Source organism: Mauremys reevesii, linkage group 22 (assembly GCF_016161935.1).
Source record: "Mauremys reevesii isolate NIE-2019 linkage group 22, ASM1616193v1, whole genome shotgun sequence".
Lineage (NCBI taxonomy): Eukaryota > Metazoa > Chordata > Testudines > Geoemydidae > Mauremys > Mauremys reevesii.
In genome coordinates this window covers 18,869,143-18,885,730 of record NC_052644.1, presented here as the reverse complement: position 1 = coordinate 18,885,730, position 16,588 = coordinate 18,869,143, and the positions used below count along the sequence as shown (strand labels likewise).

The 16,588-nt window shown below is 60.5% G+C and overlaps 1 protein-coding gene across 1 annotated transcript; it reads right to left on the bottom strand.

Annotated features, from left to right (window-relative positions):
* Positions 1-3,316: 3,316 nt before the first annotated feature.
* Positions 3,317-14,611, bottom strand: IL11 (interleukin 11). Its single transcript, XM_039510969.1, has 6 exons — positions 14,529-14,611; positions 6,570-6,867; positions 6,194-6,430; positions 5,021-5,107; positions 4,407-4,565; positions 3,317-3,789 (listed from the first exon to the last, which is right to left on the bottom strand). The coding sequence occupies exons 1-6, from the start codon at positions 14,609-14,611 to the stop codon at positions 3,625-3,627; spliced, it is 1,029 nt and encodes a 342-aa protein (XP_039366903.1). The 3' UTR covers positions 3,317-3,624.
* Positions 14,612-16,588: the final 1,977 nt, after the last annotated feature.

Here is a 16,588-nt window from a genome sequence, read left to right as displayed (position 1 = left end):
AGATGGGGGAACTCTGGGGATGGGCAGGAGGCAGGTGGGGAGGCTCTGGGAGGATGGGCAGGTGGGGAGCTCCGGGGATGGGCAGGGGGCAGGTGGGGAGGCTGTCGGGGGAGGGAGCTCTGGGGGGATGGGCAGGGTGCATTTGGGAGAGCTCTGGGGGGATGGGTGGGGCAGGTGTGGGAGGCTCTGGTGGAATGGGCAGGTGGGGAGGCTCGGAGGGGAGGGAGCTCTGGGGGATGGGCGGGGGGAGGCTCTGGGGGAAGGGAGTAGGTGGAGGAGCTCTGGGGGGGATGGGCAGGGGCAGATGGGGGGAGCTCTTGGGGGATGGGCAGGTGGGGCGGCTCTGGGGGGATGGGCAGGTGGGGTTGTGGTTTTTCTCCCTGACTCCTAGTGGACCCCAGTGGAACCCTCCCAGGCTCAGAGCCGGATCCGATCCTCCCGCTTACAGTTCTGCAGACTTTCCAGTCCGGCTCTGAATTTCCTCGCTGCCCCCTGGCTCTGCAGTGGGTCAGAACTTCCCATCTGGCTCCCTGTGTCCGTTCCGGGCCAGACCCAGAACTTCCCTGGCTGAAGCCCCCGTGACTCCAGCAACACGTGATCCCTCCCTACTTACCAGCTGGAACCAGACCCCCAGCTCCAAAGACCCGTTAGCCTCGCTCTAGACCTGGGGGGCAGGTCCCTAGGGCTGGGGGGCAGGAGTCTGTGTGTGGGGCTGCCCCACCACCAGCCCCCACCCATGAAGATCCAAGGCGCCCCCCCTCCCCAATCAAGACACTGGCGTTCCTTGTTCATCCGTTCAGGTTTTTATTTCAAAACGGCATTGCTTTTCCACGTTCTTTTTCTTTTCAAAGCCTTTTGAAAAAGGAGTAAACCAGGGGCTCAATAAATAAAATGAACGTGACCCAAATAATAATAATTAATAATTAGCAAAACAACCTGATCTTGGCAAAGATAATAAATTAAATAATTTAAAACAGCGTTGTCCAATGGATTTATAAATACTGAGAGGGGGGAGTGACCCAAAGCGAGGGCATAAATACAGAGATGGGGGTAGTTATACGGAAATACAGCCCAGCTGTGGGATCTGGGATGGTAGGGGGTAAAATACCCCTAGGGGAACTTTGTGTCTGGGCAGCGCCCGGTGCGACGGGGCCCTGATCTCGGTGACTCTGTGTCTGGGCAGCGCCCGGCCCGATGGGGCCCCGATCTCGGCGACTCTGTGTCTGGGCAGCGCCCGGCCCGATGGGGCCCCGATCTCGGTGACTCTGTGTCTGGGCAGCGCCCAGCACGACGGGGCCCCGATCTCTGTCGGCCCAACTGCTGATATAATACACGTCACACAGACTTGTCTGCCCAGGGAACCTGGGATCAGCCATAAGAATGACGTGGAAATTTCTCCTTGACAAGAGAATCTTGCCGAGTTTCACCACACGCCCAGCTTGGCTGGTGCCCTGCAGTTGGGCTTAATTTGTGCCGATACCTCGTGCTGGCAGCCTCGGTGATGAAAGTCAAAAAATTGCCTGAACCCTGGCACCTCTTTCATTAAGCCCCGCCCCTCAGTCCAAACCATACTCCCAGCCCCCTGCTCTAACCACTAGACACCCCCAAGCCAGGGAGAGAACCCAGGAGTCCTAGCTCCCAGCCCTGCCCTGCTGTAACCAATAGACCCTCCCTCCCCTCTCAGAGCCAGGGAGAGAACCCAGGAATCCTGGCTCCCAGCCCCCCCCCTGCTCTAACCACTAGACCCCCCTCTCAGAGCCAGGGAGAGAACCCAGGAGTCCTAGCTCCCAGCCCTGCCCTGCTGTAACCAATACACCCCCCCCCCCCACACAGAGCCAGGGAGAGAACCCAGGAATCCTGGCTCCCAGCCCCCCCCCGCTCTAACCACTAGACCCCCCTCTCAGAGCCAGGGAGAGAACCCAGGAGTCCTGGTTCCCAGCCCCCCCCTGCTCTAACCACTAGACCCCCTCCCAGAGCCAGGGAGAGAATCCAGGAGTCCTGGCTCCCAGCCCCCCCCTGCTCTAACCACTAGACCCCCCCTCTCAGAGCCAGGGAGAGAACCCAGGAGTCCTAGCTCCCAGCCCTGCCCTGCTGTAACCAATAGACCCTCCCTCCCCTCTCAGAGCCAGGGAGAGAACCCAGGAATCCTGGCTCCCAGTGCCCCCTGCTCTAACCACTAGACCCCCTCCCAGAGCCAGGGAGAGAACCCAGGAGTCCTGGCTCCCAGCCCCCCCTGCTCTAACCACTAGACCCCCCTCCCAGAGCCAGGGAGAGAACTCAGGTGTCCTGGCTCCCAGCCCCCCCAGCTCAAACCACTAGTCCCTCCCTCCCTTCCCAGAGCTGGGGAGAGAACCCAGGAGTCCTGGCTCCTTTTTGCTTTTTTGCCATTAACTCTTCAGGGCCAGCACCATCTGTGAGTGTGGTGAACTTCCGGAGCAGGGTGCCGCAGGCTTTCCAGGGCCGGCACAGGCAGGAGAGCGGCTCTTGTGCCAGCCTCACCCCGGACAGCAACAGTTCCCCCCCTCTACCCCCCATCACGAAATGAAGGATGGACCGTCTGTAATTACATAGCCGGGGGGGGGGCTGCAGTTCAGAGCGCGGCCATTAGGGGTCACTGCTGCCCTAGGAGGAGAGCAAGTGGAACGGAGCAGAGAAAGAAAAGAGGATGAAAGAGCAGGCAGTGGAAAGAAAGAAAGAAAAGGGGATGGAGAAAGAAAGGGGGAAAGGATGGGAAAATCAGAGACTAGAGAGGAGAAAGAACAAAAGAAACTGAAAGGAGGAAGGAAGGAAGGAAGGAGCGAAATGAAGGAAGGAAAGAAGAAGTGAAAGAGAGAAGGAGAAGGAACGAGAGAGGAGGGAAGAAGGGGGCGGCTGGCGTGATGGAAAGGGGGGGACAGAGGAGAGTCCCACAGGAGGGGGCTGGGACACCCCAAGTGCGGGAGGGGTAGGAGTGAAATGCGGGGGGGGGGGCGTGAGACTCCCCTTCTCTAGCTCCTCCATTGCCTCGCTCCACGGGCCTTCGTACCCCCCCTTTGGATGGGGGGGGAATCGTTAGGAGAAATGAATACAAAAAAAGAAAACTGCTACCGTAAATAAATAAATAAATAGCGCGTTGCATAAATAAGAGTTTGCTACATCGGGGGGCAGGGGCTAGCCACCAAGCCCCCCCCCCTGTTGGTGTGGGAGGGCCCTGGGGGGGTCACAGCCGGGGACAGGGTCCCCGCACCCCCTATTGGTGTGGGAGGGCCCTGGGGGGTCACAGCCGGGGACAGGGTCCCTGTACCCCCTATTGGTGTGGGAGGGCCCTGGGGGGGTCACTGCCAGGGACAGGGTCTCCGCACCCCCTATTGGTGTGGGAGGGCCCTGGGGGGTCACAGCCGGGGACAGGGTCCCCGCACCCCCTGTTGGTGTGGGGGGGTCACTGCCGGGGACAGGGTCCCTGCACCCCCTGTTGGTGTGGGAGGGCCCTGGGGGGGTCACAGCCAGGGACAGGGTCCCCGCACCCCCTGTTGGTGTGGGAGGGCTCTGGGGAGGCCATGCCTGGGGGGCAGGGTCCCTGTGCCCTGGAGTGCTGGATGGGGGTCCCCAGTGTCCCCGGGGCAGGGCCCCCCACCGCACCGGTCGTCACAGCTTGTTGCGGATCAGAACCAGGGCGCGGGCGGCCCAGTCCAGGTAGAGGTGCAGGCTGTGGAAGAGGGCGTGGCCGGCCTGCACCACCGCCCAGTGGGTGCCGTGCGAGGGCAGCGTGGGCAGCGGGTCGCTGGGCCGGGGCAGGTTCAGTTTGGACATCTGGGGGAGAGAGAGAGAGAGAGAGTGAGTGTGTGTGTGTGTGTGTGTGCCCAGCCCTGCCCCCTGCTGGGGTGTGTGTGTGCAGCCCTGCCCCCTGCTGGGGTGTGTGTGTGTGTGTGTGTGTCCAGCCCTGTCCCCTGCTGGGGTGTGTGTGTGTGTGTGTGTGTCCAGCGCTGTCCCCTCCTGGTGTGTGTGTGTGTGTGTGTCCAGCGCTGTCCCCTCCTGGTGTGTGTGTGTGTGTGTGTGTGTGTGTGTGTGTGTGTGTGCACCCAGCCCTGCCCCCTGCTGGTGTGTGTGTGCGCCCAGCCCTGCCCCCTGCTGGTGGGTATGTGTCCAGCACTGGTCCCACCCTCCAGCCCAGGAGCTCCCCCCGCCCCCCCCCATGGCCCCCAGCCCGCCCCCCTCCCCGGTGCCTCAACCCCCACCCCTGATGCTAGGTGTATTCAGGTGCTACCTCCAGGTGCAACCCCCCCCCATACCAGGTGCCCCAGGCCCCATTCCCCAGGACAGGTGTGTGTCCCCCCCAAAGCCCCACCCTGTACCAGATGCCCCAGGCCCTGCCCCCGGCCAGGTGTGTCCCCCAGGCCCCGCCCCTTGCCCCAGGCCCTGCCCCATACCAGGTGTTCCAGGCGTTTGACCAGCCGCTCCAGCCGGGCGTGCAGGGCTCCCAAGTCCGGCTCCAGGGGCCGCAGCACAGGCCCCGCCCGGCGCAGCCACTCCAGGTGCTTCTGGTAGTTCTGCAGGTCCGCGCTGAGCCGTGCCAGGCCTCCGGGCACCTGGGGCAAAGAGGGGGTTACCCATGGCCACGGAGCCCCCGCAGCAGGGAGCCCCCAGGGCCTGCCCTGCAGATCTGCCAGGATCCCCCCCTCAGCACCTGCCGGGATCCCCCTAGACCTGAGTCCCCCCGCCAGTACACCTGCCAGGATCCCCTACAATCAGTGGCTGAGGGGGGTGAAACGCAGACGGCCACTAGGGGCACTGCAGCCCCACTATGCGGCCAAGCATCTTCCCCTCCAGCCCTGCTGGGAGTGGGGCCGGAGGGGTGGGTGGAGGGGGCTCAGCCCCTCTGTATATAGATGGGAAGGGACGTAAGCTGAGGATAGAGAACCCAGGCATCCTGGCTCCCAGCCCCCCAACCACTAGATTCCCCTGCCCTCCCAGATCTGGGATAGAACCCAGGAGTCCGGGCTCCCACCCACCCCCAACCCACTAGCAGGGTGGACCCGCTCACCTGGATGTTGGCCAACTCCACGGCGCTCATGGACAGCACGGGCAGCGTGTCCATCTTGTGCTCCCCCTCGGCCGGGTACCGGGATTTCTGGGGGAGGAAGGAGGGGATCGGATCTGGTCCAGCCCGGTCCACCCAGCCCCCTCCCCTGGGAATGGCTGTGGGGCTGGGAGAGCCCTGAGTATTCTCACCACACCTCCCCCCGACACCACTCCCATAGACTTAAAGGAGATGGGGGGGCAATACCAGGGTAGATGGGTCTGGGAGGCTGGAGGGGGCGGGATACCAGGGTAGATGGGCCCAGAGTCTCATCTGGTGGTGGAGGAGGGATGCCGGGGTAGCTGGGCCCAGGGTACTGATCCGAGGGCCGAGGGGGTCAGGTACCGGGGTAGCAGGGCCCAGGGGCTGATCCGAGGGCTGGGGAGGGGGTACCGGGGTAGCTGGGCCCAGGGTCTGATCCGAGGGCTGGGGGAGGGGGTACTGGGGGCAGGCCCAGGGTCTGATCCGAGGCGGGGACTGGGGTAGCTGGGCCCAGGGTCTGATCCGAGGAGGGCTGGGGGGGGGGTACTGGGGTAGCTGGGCCCAGGGTCTGATCCGAGGGCCGGGGGAAGGGGGGGTACTGGGGTAGCAGGGCCCAGGGTCTGATCCGAGGGCCGGGGGAAGGGGGGGACGGGTACTGGGGTAGCAGGGCCCAGGGTCTGATCCGAGGGCTGGTGGGGTGCTGGGGTAGCTGGGCCCAGGGTCTGATCCGAGGGCTGGCGGGGGTACTGGGGTAGCAGGGCCCAGGGTCTGATCCGAGGCTGGGGAGGGGAGGGTACTGGGGTAACTGGGCCCAGGGTCTGATCCGAGGGCCGGGGGAGGGGAGGCAGGTTCCAGGGTAGCAGGGCCCAGGGTCTGATCCGAGGGCGGGGGGAAGGGGGGGTACTGGGGTAGCAGGGCCCAGGGTCTGATCCTAGGGCTGGGAAGGGGGAGTACTGGGGTAGCAGGGCTCAGGGTCTGATCCGAGGGCGGGGGGGGGGGTACTGGCGCAGGGCCCAGGGTCTGATCCGAGGGCCGGGGAAGGGGACAGGTACCGGGGTAGCTGGGCCCAGGGTCTGATCCGAGGGCTGGGGGAGGGGGGGCAGGTTCCAGGGTAGCAGGGCCCGGGGGCTGGGGGTGGGTGGGTACCAAACGTACGAAGTGATGGAAGAGGTGTTTGGTGTCACTCAGCAGGTTCTTGGCCAGGCTGATGATGGAGTCGAAGTCGGCCCGGGGGTCTGAGGGTTTCAGGCGGGGAGCAGGGAGCCCCCGCAGCCCCTCGCACAGACTCAGCAGCGCCACCAGCAGCCGGCACACATTGCCTGCGGGGGGAGAGAGAGGGGGGCTGAGAGCAGGGGCTGGGAGCCAGGACTCCTGGGTTCTCTCCCTGGCCAGCTATTAGCGCAGCTAATGCATTTATGGCAGCTAACCCCCCACCCCCCTCCGCCATCCCAGCCATGCCCCATGCTGCGCTGCCCCCTGCTGGCCGTGCACGCTGGCTCTGGGGTGGGGTGCGCCGCTGGACCCCACACACTGCGCCCCCCCTTCCCCGGGGGCCGCTGGTTCTCCTCCGGCGGGGGCCGGCCGCATTCCTGGGGCCAGACGGGCCGGCCGGATTCCGTGCATTCCCGCCGGCCGGGGCCAGCCCATCGCCCACGGCTTCCGGCCCTCGCCTCCCAGCCGGGCCGGCTCCCTCCGCCTCCGGCCTCCGCTCCTCGCTCTGCCCCTTTCCTCGGGTTCGCTCCCTGTCGCTGTTTCTCCTTCGCCCCTCGCGCTTCCTCCACCGAGCGCGGACTCGGGACTCGGCCCCCGGGCCCGTGACGGGTGGGTTCCTTTCGCGGGAACGGGGTGGCGCTGGCGTGTGCCTAAGCCGGGCTTGGCTGGAGCTGTGTCCTCGTTTTCTGGGAGGACGGGATCGGTTTGTCCCCGTCGGGCATCGTTTTTTGTGGGCTGTCAGAGGGATAAAGGTCACGGCTCTCTCTCTCTCGCCCTCTCCCTGTTTTCCCAGGACCCCCAGGCCCCGCCCTGCCCGGCAGTGGCTGGCTGGCAGGCGAGGTGGCTGGCAGGCTGGCGGGGATTCTCCGGCCCTGACGTGCAGCTGGCAGGGGCTGCTGGAGAAGCCGGCTCAGCTGTGGTCGGAGAGCTGCCTTTATCGCTCCTCTATCTCCTGCCTCCTTCCCTGGCTGCTTCCTGTCTGCTGCTGCCCTCAGCCAGAAGGAATCTGGGCCCGTCCCTTGCGCTAGGACCTGGGCACGGAGGAGACCCTACAATAATCAATTGGCGTGCACTTACGAGAGACCCTACAATAACCAACCAGGCTGTGTGTACAGGAGACGCTACAACAACAAACCAGCAGGCACTCATGGCAGACTCTACAATAACAAACCAATCTGTGTGGACAGGAGACCCTACAATAACAAACCAGTGTGTATTCATGGCAGACTGTACAATAAGAAACCAGTCTGTGTTTACAGGAGACCCTACAATAATCAACTGGTGTGCGCTTACAAGAGAGCCTACAGTAACTAACCAGTCAGTGTTTACAGGAGACCCTACAATAAGAAACCAGTGTGTATTCATGGCAGACCCTACAATAACAAACCTGTTAGTGTTTACAGGAGACCCTACAATAACAAACCAGTGTGCACTTATGAGAGACCCACGATAACAAGCTGGCGTGCCTTCATGAGAGACCCTACAATAACAAACCAGCACGCACAGCCCTGGAGTTCACCAGAGTCCCTCCCAGCCTCAGCCATGCCAGTTTGTTATTGTAGGGTCTGCCTGGGGAGGGGCTGTTATGGTAGGGTCTTTTGCCCAGTTTACTCTGGACTCCTCTATTTCCAAACCCAACCTGGCTGCTCTCCCCCTGCCACCACCACACCCACACCACAACCACACACAGCCACACGACAACCACACACACACACACACACACACCCCACATCCTGCTTGGTGTAACCAAGAGTCATGTGGGAGTCCACCAGCCCAGAGGCCCCGACACTGGGGAGCAGGATGACGGGTGGGGGGGTGGGGGAGTCCAGGCCTATACAGGGACAGAAGGGCCAGGAACAACCCCTGGACCCCCCTCCCCGAATCCCCAGCTGTATTGGGAGGGGCAAATCCCAAGTTCCCAAGGGGGCACGAAGGGGATAAAGTCCCCCCCACCCATAACTGCCCCAGACGGGGGTTAATGGGAATAACCCCCTTGTGTGCCCCCCTCCATGCAGACCACACAGCTGGGCTATCCCCCCCCCCCAACTTCCCTATGCTGGGATCCCCCATGTGATGAAGTGGGGGATTTTCTTGTCTCACTGAAGGGGGTTCCCCCCACGGGCTGCACGGGGCCAAGAGTCCGTGACCCCCCCTCCCCAGCCGCCAGTCCCTGCCCTGGGGCTGGGTGGGAGCTGGCGCCCCCTAGAGGGGACAGGCCCCGGGCCCCATTCCCTGCCCCCCTCCCCAGCCAGTCCCTGCCCTGGGGCCGGATGGGAGCCAGCGCCCCCTAGAGGAGAGAGGCCCCAGGCCCCATTCCCCGCCCCCCTGAGCCAGCCACTCCCTGCCCTGGGGCTGGACCAAGACTGGTCAATGTCCCTTGCAGCCGAGCCCCCAGCTCCGCCCCCCCATGGTGGGGTCGAGTGTCCCGCCTGGAGCCTGGGGGGGCTGGTTTAGGTCCCTCCTTCGCCCTTTCAGCTACCTAAACCCTCCGTCCCCCAGGGCCTCCGGAAAGCAGCATCCAGGGTCTGAACCCGTCCGGGGCAGGGGGAGGATGGGGAGGGGGGATGGGGGCAGGAAGAGGAGGAGGTGGGGAATGGGGGCAGGGGGAGGATGGGGAGGGGATGGGGGCAGGAGGGAATGGGAGGGGGCAGGGGGAGGATGGGGACAGAGGCATTTCACAGTAAAGGCCAACCCAACGGAAGTGGCTCAGAAACACACACAGCAGCATGTCTGGAGCGGAATAGATAGATAGATAGATAGATAGATAGATAGATAGATAGATAGATAGATAGAGGGGGTGGATGGGGATAGATAGATAGATAGATAGATAGATAGATAGATAGATAGATAGATGGGGTGGATGGGGATAGATAGATAGATACATAAAAGAGGGGGTGGATGGGGATAGATAGATAGATAGAGGGGGTGGATGGGGATAGATAGAAGGATTTATCACTACTATAAATGAGGTTGATGTATCATCTGCCCCCGCCCCCACCTGCCCAGCCATTGCCCCCCCCCCCCCGGAAGCGAGCCGTCTGGCTGACCCAAGGGCTACGATGCAGCCCGTGATGAGCTCACCCCGGTGCCTGCCGGGACCTGCTCCCCCTGAGTCACCCAGCAGGCCCCAGAACGCCTGGCCCAGCCCCGGAGGGAGGGACAGGGTGGGGCTGGGGCTGCCCGTGGGGTGCAGAAGGGGAATCCACAGGGGCAGGAGAGGAGGAGGGTGGGCGTAGGGGGAAGAGGGGGAGGGGTGCGTGCAGGATGCAGGAGTGGGTGGGGGAGGGAGTCTGGGGGGTGCAGGGGACAGGAGGAGGAGGAGGGTGAGTGGGGGCGGAGGCAGTACGGGGAGGGTGGGGTGCCCCATGGGGTGAGATGGGGAGTGGGCAGGAGGGGGGAGGTTTGGGTCCTGAGGGTGAAATGCTCATGGGGTGCAGGGTCTGAAAGGGGCAAGTCAGGGGGTACTGGACTGAACCCCAACCCTGCCCCTCCCACCGCATTTCATTGGCCAGAGAGGAGCTGGGATGGGGGAGGGGGAGCTATTGTGAGGTGGGGGGGCTCCCGCCTTGGGTCTCACTCCCCAGAAATTGCACTGGAGGGGGGGAGCCCCCAGAGAGACCCAGGAGCCCAGCAAATGGGGGGAGGGAATGGAAGGGAAGGGAAAGGAAGGTGGGGGTGCTATTAAGACCTGATGGGGACCCCCCCTTCAGACTAAGACACCTGCCACCCAGCAATGCAAGAGTTAATGGCAAGGGGCCCCTGCCCCCCAATTTCCAGATACCCCCTCCCCCATCCTGTGCAAACAACCCTGGATTCCCCCCACCCCAGCCCCCCTGTATCCCCAAAATTCCTTCCTGCACCCCCTACCCCCAGGAGCCACCATACAGTCCAGTCCCCCTGCACCCCCGCAACCCCCTGCACCCCGCAGTTCCCTGCACCCCACCATCCCCGTGTCCCCACTGCCCCTCTGCGCCCCACCATCCCCTGCGCCCCCACCCTCCTCCGGGACCTCCCCGCGGTGTCTGGTGGGTAACCAGCACCCAGGCCCTCCGGTTCGCTCGGCTTGGATGCTGTGGGAGTCCTGCACAGACCCCACCACCTCTCCAGCACGCAGGGGGTGTTTGGGACCCGCACCCCATGGAGCCAGCAGTGCATGGGACCCCGGGCCTGGAGCCGCCCGGCAGAGGGGCTTGGCAGGGTCTGGGTTGTAATGGGATTAGTAGGGCCTGCTGGCTGGGGGAGAGCCATGGGGTAGGAAAGAGTTAAACACACACACACACACACACACAGCATTTGTGTAAATCAGCACAGCTCCATTGACCTATAGCAACTGCGCCGTCCACACACACAATCACAGATCTAGACAAGAACACACACACAAAGCTCTACACACAGCTCTAACATACACACACATCACAGATCTACACACAGAGATCCACACACATTTACACACAGCTCTAACACACACACAGAGAAATCACAGATCTACACACACCCGATCTAAATAAGATCATGCAGAGATCTATACACAGATACACAGAGAGAGAGAGAGATCTACGCACATCTCTAACACACACACACACACGCCCCAAGTGCCCATCAGCCCCCCAGGTTCTTCCAGCACTGCGGGGGTTACACAAACTCACGCTGCCCCCACCCCGCCCCATCCTGCCACTTTACGTCCCTCTCTCTTCTGCAGCCCCCCGGCACCCCACCCCTGGAGGAGCCCAGGCCTTCCCCCCACCATGTAACACCCCCTCCACCCACAGCTGAGACCCCCCCAAACTTCCTATACGTGTCACAGCCATCTGCGGGGTGCCACCAGGGGGCACTGGGAGCAATCCGGCCTGGGTCAGCCCTGGGCGGGGGGAGGGCATCCAGCCCAGGCAGGCCGTTTTAAGCTGGCCCGCGAGCCGCACCACGCGGCTCGGCCCTGCTCTGGCTCCTACACGCTCTAATGGGAGCTGCAGGGGCGGTGCCTGCAGACAGGGCAGGGCGCAGAACCGCCTGGCCGGGCCTCCGCGTAGGAGCAGGAGAAGGGTTACGTGCTCCAGCAGGAGCTGCTTGAGGTAAGTGCCGCCTGGAGCCTGCACCCCAGAGCCTCTCCCCACACCCCAAACCCCTGCCCCAGCCCTGATCCCCCTCCCGCCCGCTGAACCCCTCAATCCCAGCCCAGAGCACCCTCCTGCACCCCAAACCTCTCATCCCCAGCCCCACCCCAGAGCCCGCACCTCCAGACAGAACCTGCCCCCCTTCCCGCACCCCTGCCCCAGCCCTGATCCCCCTCCCACCCACTGAACCCCTCAATCCCAGCCCAGAGCACCCTCCTGCACCCCAAACCTCTCAGCCCCAGCCCCACCCCAGAGCCCGCACCCCAGACAGAACCTGCCCCCCTTCCCGCACACCTGCCCCAGCCCTGATCCCCCTCTTGCCCTCCGAACCCCTCGGTCCCAGCCCAGAGCTCCCTCCTACACCCCAAACCTCTCATCCCCAGCCCCAGCCCAGAGCCTACACCCGCCACACACCCAACCCCAATTTCGTGAGCATTCATGGCCGGTTGTACAATTTCTATTCCCCGATGTGGCCCTCGGACCAAAATGTTTGCCCACCCCTGCCCTAGCATGTCACTCCGGGCGCACCCACACTGCCAGACACAGCCTGCGGCTCCGAGTCGGAGAGCCGGGGGTGTCGGAGCCGGAGCTCTGGCCTGCGCCTGCCCGTCTACACTGCAATCCGGAGCCCGCGCCCTGATCGCCGAGCTGGGCCAGCCACGGGGCTTTCGGCACAGCGTCAAGCCACCTGCCCTTCGACGGCAAGGCAGGATTGGCCCACACCCAAAACAGACAAGACTGTATGTGATCAATATCTGGTACCAGCCACACGGGGGCAGGGGGTGTGTGGGGATAGATAGATAGATAGATAGATAGATAGATAGATAGATAGATAGATAGATAGATAGATAGATAGAGGGGGTGGCTGGGGATAGATAGATAGATAGATAGATAGATAGATAGATAGATAGATAGATAGAGGGGGTGGCTGGGGATAGATAGATAGATAGATAATGGGGTGGCTGGGGATAGATAGATAGATAGAGGGGGTGGCTGGGAATAGATAGATAGATAGATAATGGGGTGGCTGGGGATAGATAGATAGATAGCAGGGGTGGCTGGGGATAGATAGATAGACAGAGGGGGTGGCTGAGGATAGATAGATGGATAGATAGATAGATAGATAGATGGGGTGTCTGGGGATAGATAGATAGACAGAGGGGGTGGCTGAGGATAGATAGATAGATAGATAGATAGATAGATAGATAGATAGATAGATAGAGGGGGTGGCTGGGGATAGATAGATAGATAGATAGATAATGGGGTGGCTGGGGATAGATAGATAGAGGGGGTGGCTGGGAATAGATAGATAGATAGATAATGGGGTGGCTGGGGATAGATAGATAGACAGAGGGTGTGGCTGAGGATAGATAGATAGATAGATAGATAGATAGATAGATAGATAGATAGATAGATAGAGGGGGTGTCTGGGGATAGATAGATAGATAGATAATGGGGTGGATGGGGATAGATAGATAGACAGAGGGGGTGGCTGAGGATAGATAGATAGATAGATAGATAGATAGATAGATAGATAGATAGATAGATAGATAGATAGATAGAGGGGGTGTCTGGGGATAGATAGATAGACAGAGGGGGTGGCTGAGGATAGATAGATAGATAGATAGATAGATAGATAGATAGATAGATAGATAGATGGGGTGTCTGGGGATAGCTAGCTAGATGGGGCTGTCAGAGGACAGATCGATCAATAGGGCTGCACGTATCATTCGAACACAAGCACCTACTCAGCATGAAACCCCTCCCCAGCTACAGACTGGGCCAGGTCCCAGCCCTCTCCGTAGCTTCGTCGGCTCACACCGGCCGAGGAGGAGCTGGTCCACCCAGCTACGAGCCGCGTATCTGCCCACGTTGGTCCGGCCCGAGCGTTTCCCCGGCCTGCCCCCCAGCGCGGGAAATGGACCCAGCAGGCTACTCCATCAACACGCCGTGCCCCTCGGTGAGCCAGCCGCATCTATGGGGCAAGAAACTGACCCACCGCGCGTGACCCATAGAGCGTGTCAGATCTGCATGGCGTGGGCCTGCAGACATATATATACGCAGCCATCGATACAGGAGGCGAATCTGTCTCTGCATTAAACATACCCTGAGCCGTACAGAGGAACAATAGGCCCAGGAGACCCACACGACATGCTGGCAATAGCATCGCTATAGACGAGGGCTGGGCAAACGTTTTGGCCCGTGGGCCACATCTGGGGATGGAAATTGTACGATGGGCCATGAATGCTCACGAAATTGGGGGTTGGGGTGCAGGAGAGAGTGAGGGCTCCAGCTGGGGGTGCAGGAGGGTGGGACCGAGGGGTTCGGAGGGCGGGAGGGGGATCGGGGCTGGGGCAGGGCTTTGGGGTGCAGGAGGGGGGTCAGGGGTGCAGGCTCTGGGTGGCGCTTACCTCAAGCAGCTCCCGGAAGCAGCGGCACATCCCATCTCCAGCTCCTATGCGGAGGCGCAGCCAGGTGGCTCTGCGCGCTGTCCCATCCGCAGGCGCTGCCCCTGCAGCTCCCTTTAGCCCTGTTTGCTGGCCAATGAGAGCTGCAGGGGCGGTGTTTGGGGCAGGGGCAGCGTGTGGAAGCCCCTGGCTGTCCCTACGCATAGGAGCTGGAGGGGGGACGTACCGCTGCTTCCGGGAGCCGTGCAGGGCAAGCCCCTGACCCTGCTCCCTGGATTTCATCTCGACGTATTTCCCCCCCATTTAAATTTGCACGGCTGTGCACAACGATGGGGCTCAAGCATCTTTGAAATCCATTTCACTATTCAATAGTCCCAGTCGTAGGACATTCCCGGGGGGAGGAGACACTAGACACTTGATAACAGAGGCCTGCGGGATCCCAAAAGCCAACGCCTGATCACACAAATTGTCCAACACCCGAAAAATACGCCCAGCAAATACCCTTAAATCAAACTCGGCTACGTTCTCAAGCAGAAGTTTTCTGACTTTGCTGTCAAGTTCAATGGCTACCAATGGAAACATTTTTTGGTTAATCCCGGCATTTACTGATAACAATCCCATCCTCCCAAGTCTCCGCAGAGACAGATTGCCAACGTAGCGCAACAGATACACGACCGGCTTCAGATAGACACAGCATGCTAATAATATGCATACAGAGAGAGACAGGAGCATCAATCTATGCATTAACCATCCACCTACCGATTGCAAATGATCAATACAGATACCGCCTCAGACATGCCCAGGGCATGTCCATACACACGCCCGCGCATAAAACACGCCATCGAGCGGTACATCAAGCCAGAAAGCGATTGTAACTGATCAGCACAGCCCATGAAACATACAAAGCACATGCATCTTGAAAGCTCGAGATCCATGTGCACACAGGTATTGCTCCATGCACACACAGGGTCTAGTTACACGGCTCGGGCTAGAAAGAAAGAGAATTGTAAAGGAAGAAATTACTTCATGAAGGAGGAAGAAAAAAAAGCAGCAACATTTTTGGAAATTGAGGCAAAAAGGAAAAAAAACAGCAAAAAATCAGAACTTACTTTTCATGTTTTTAGGGTTGGCCGGGGCTGAGTGGCTTTGAGGCTAAGGTGATTTTGTGGGGTCCCTGAGTTTTAACGCTTTCTTCTCCCGCAATATTTTGTCCTTTCTTCTGCTTTGGATTTTAAAGTTTGTGGTTCGCTTTGCTTTGCTTTGATTTTTTTTTTTTGGTCAGTTGCTTTTTGCATTTGTTTGTACAGTTGGGTGATGGCTTTTTTCTCTCTCTCGCTCTCCCACTCTGGTTGGGTTTGGGGGCAAACGTATTTTCTTCGCGGCCACCTGCTTTCCAAAAAATCCCTGGGCTTTTTGGATTACTTTTTTGAGGTAGATTGGAAAAAAAAAAGGGATCGTTCCCCTACACTTTCTCTACCAACACACACACACACACACGCACAAAAATCAACACACACACACCTCCCACCCCGCCCTCCCGCCCCGCAGGTGAAAAAAAAAAAAAAGAAGTGCCGCACAACCTCCTCCCTGTACTTTGTGTGTGTGTATGTGTGTGTGTGTGTGCGTGCATGTCACACCACTACAAATTGCTCTTTATATACCAGGCGCAGGGCCCTCTCTGTAAGTGTGTGAATGTTTTTTCAAAGGATGACACATCTTGACTCATTCCTTTCCATTCAGAAAAAAAAAAAAAAGCAGCGCAAGAGGGAGAGGGAAAGATCACCACTCGAAAATCTCTTCCTCTGACTTGCAGCGCACGTTTGAAGTGGGTGGCGTGCAATAGGGCAAGAGATGACACACATCTCTAGAATGCATTGCCAGCCGGCGCGCTCTCCCTTTAAAAGTTTCTTGGGGGGAGGGAAAGGGTGATGAAGTCATGCTCTAATCCCACCGCTGCCACCACCACTACCGCTGGGGTCTCTGGGAGAGGCGTCACCCCCCACCACACACACACACACCGGTGACTTTCTTTTCTTCCCCTTCACGCACACACCTGAGAGGAGAGCTGGCTGCTGGGGAGACTTTGGGAAGGATGAAGGGATATGAAAAAAGAAGGGGGGGAGGTGATTGAGAAAGAAAGAAAGATGCAGAGGACCAGCCAGAGATATGGCTATCGCAATAGCTAGTGACTGACGCAGGCCGACACAACGGAGATCTGGCTGCTCCTAGTTGTTTTAAGCCCAGTCGAGTGGGCCGGGCCGCAGTGGGGTTCTGGCCCTGTATCTCTGGCACTCTGGGGAACCGACTGACGCAGTGCTGCTGGACGCCCATTATTGGCTGGCTGCGGTCACTGGAATGCAGTGGGGGTGGGGGGGTGAGATAACCTCCCCCATAGCCCCAGAGGGACAGCCGTGAAATTGATGACCAGTGTCCTTGGGACAGTGCTACAGCAGGACCCGTCACCCCATCTCCACTGGCAGTGATGGTCCAGGGTCTGGGGCACAGTGGGGTGCCCATGCCAGGGCTCACACTGCATCACTGGGGCATGGCGGGATCCCCATGCCGGGGCTCACACTACATCACTGGGGCATGGCGGGATCCCCGTGCCAGGACTCGCACTGCATCACTAGGGCATGGCGGGATCCCCGTGCCGGGACTCGCACTGCATCACTGGGGCACGGCGGGATCCCCATGCCGGGGCTCGCACTGCATCACTGGGGCATGGCGGGATCCCCGTGCCGGGACTCGCACTGCATCACTGGGGCACGGCGGAATCCCCGTGCCGGGACTGGCACTGCATCACTGGGGCACAGCAGGGT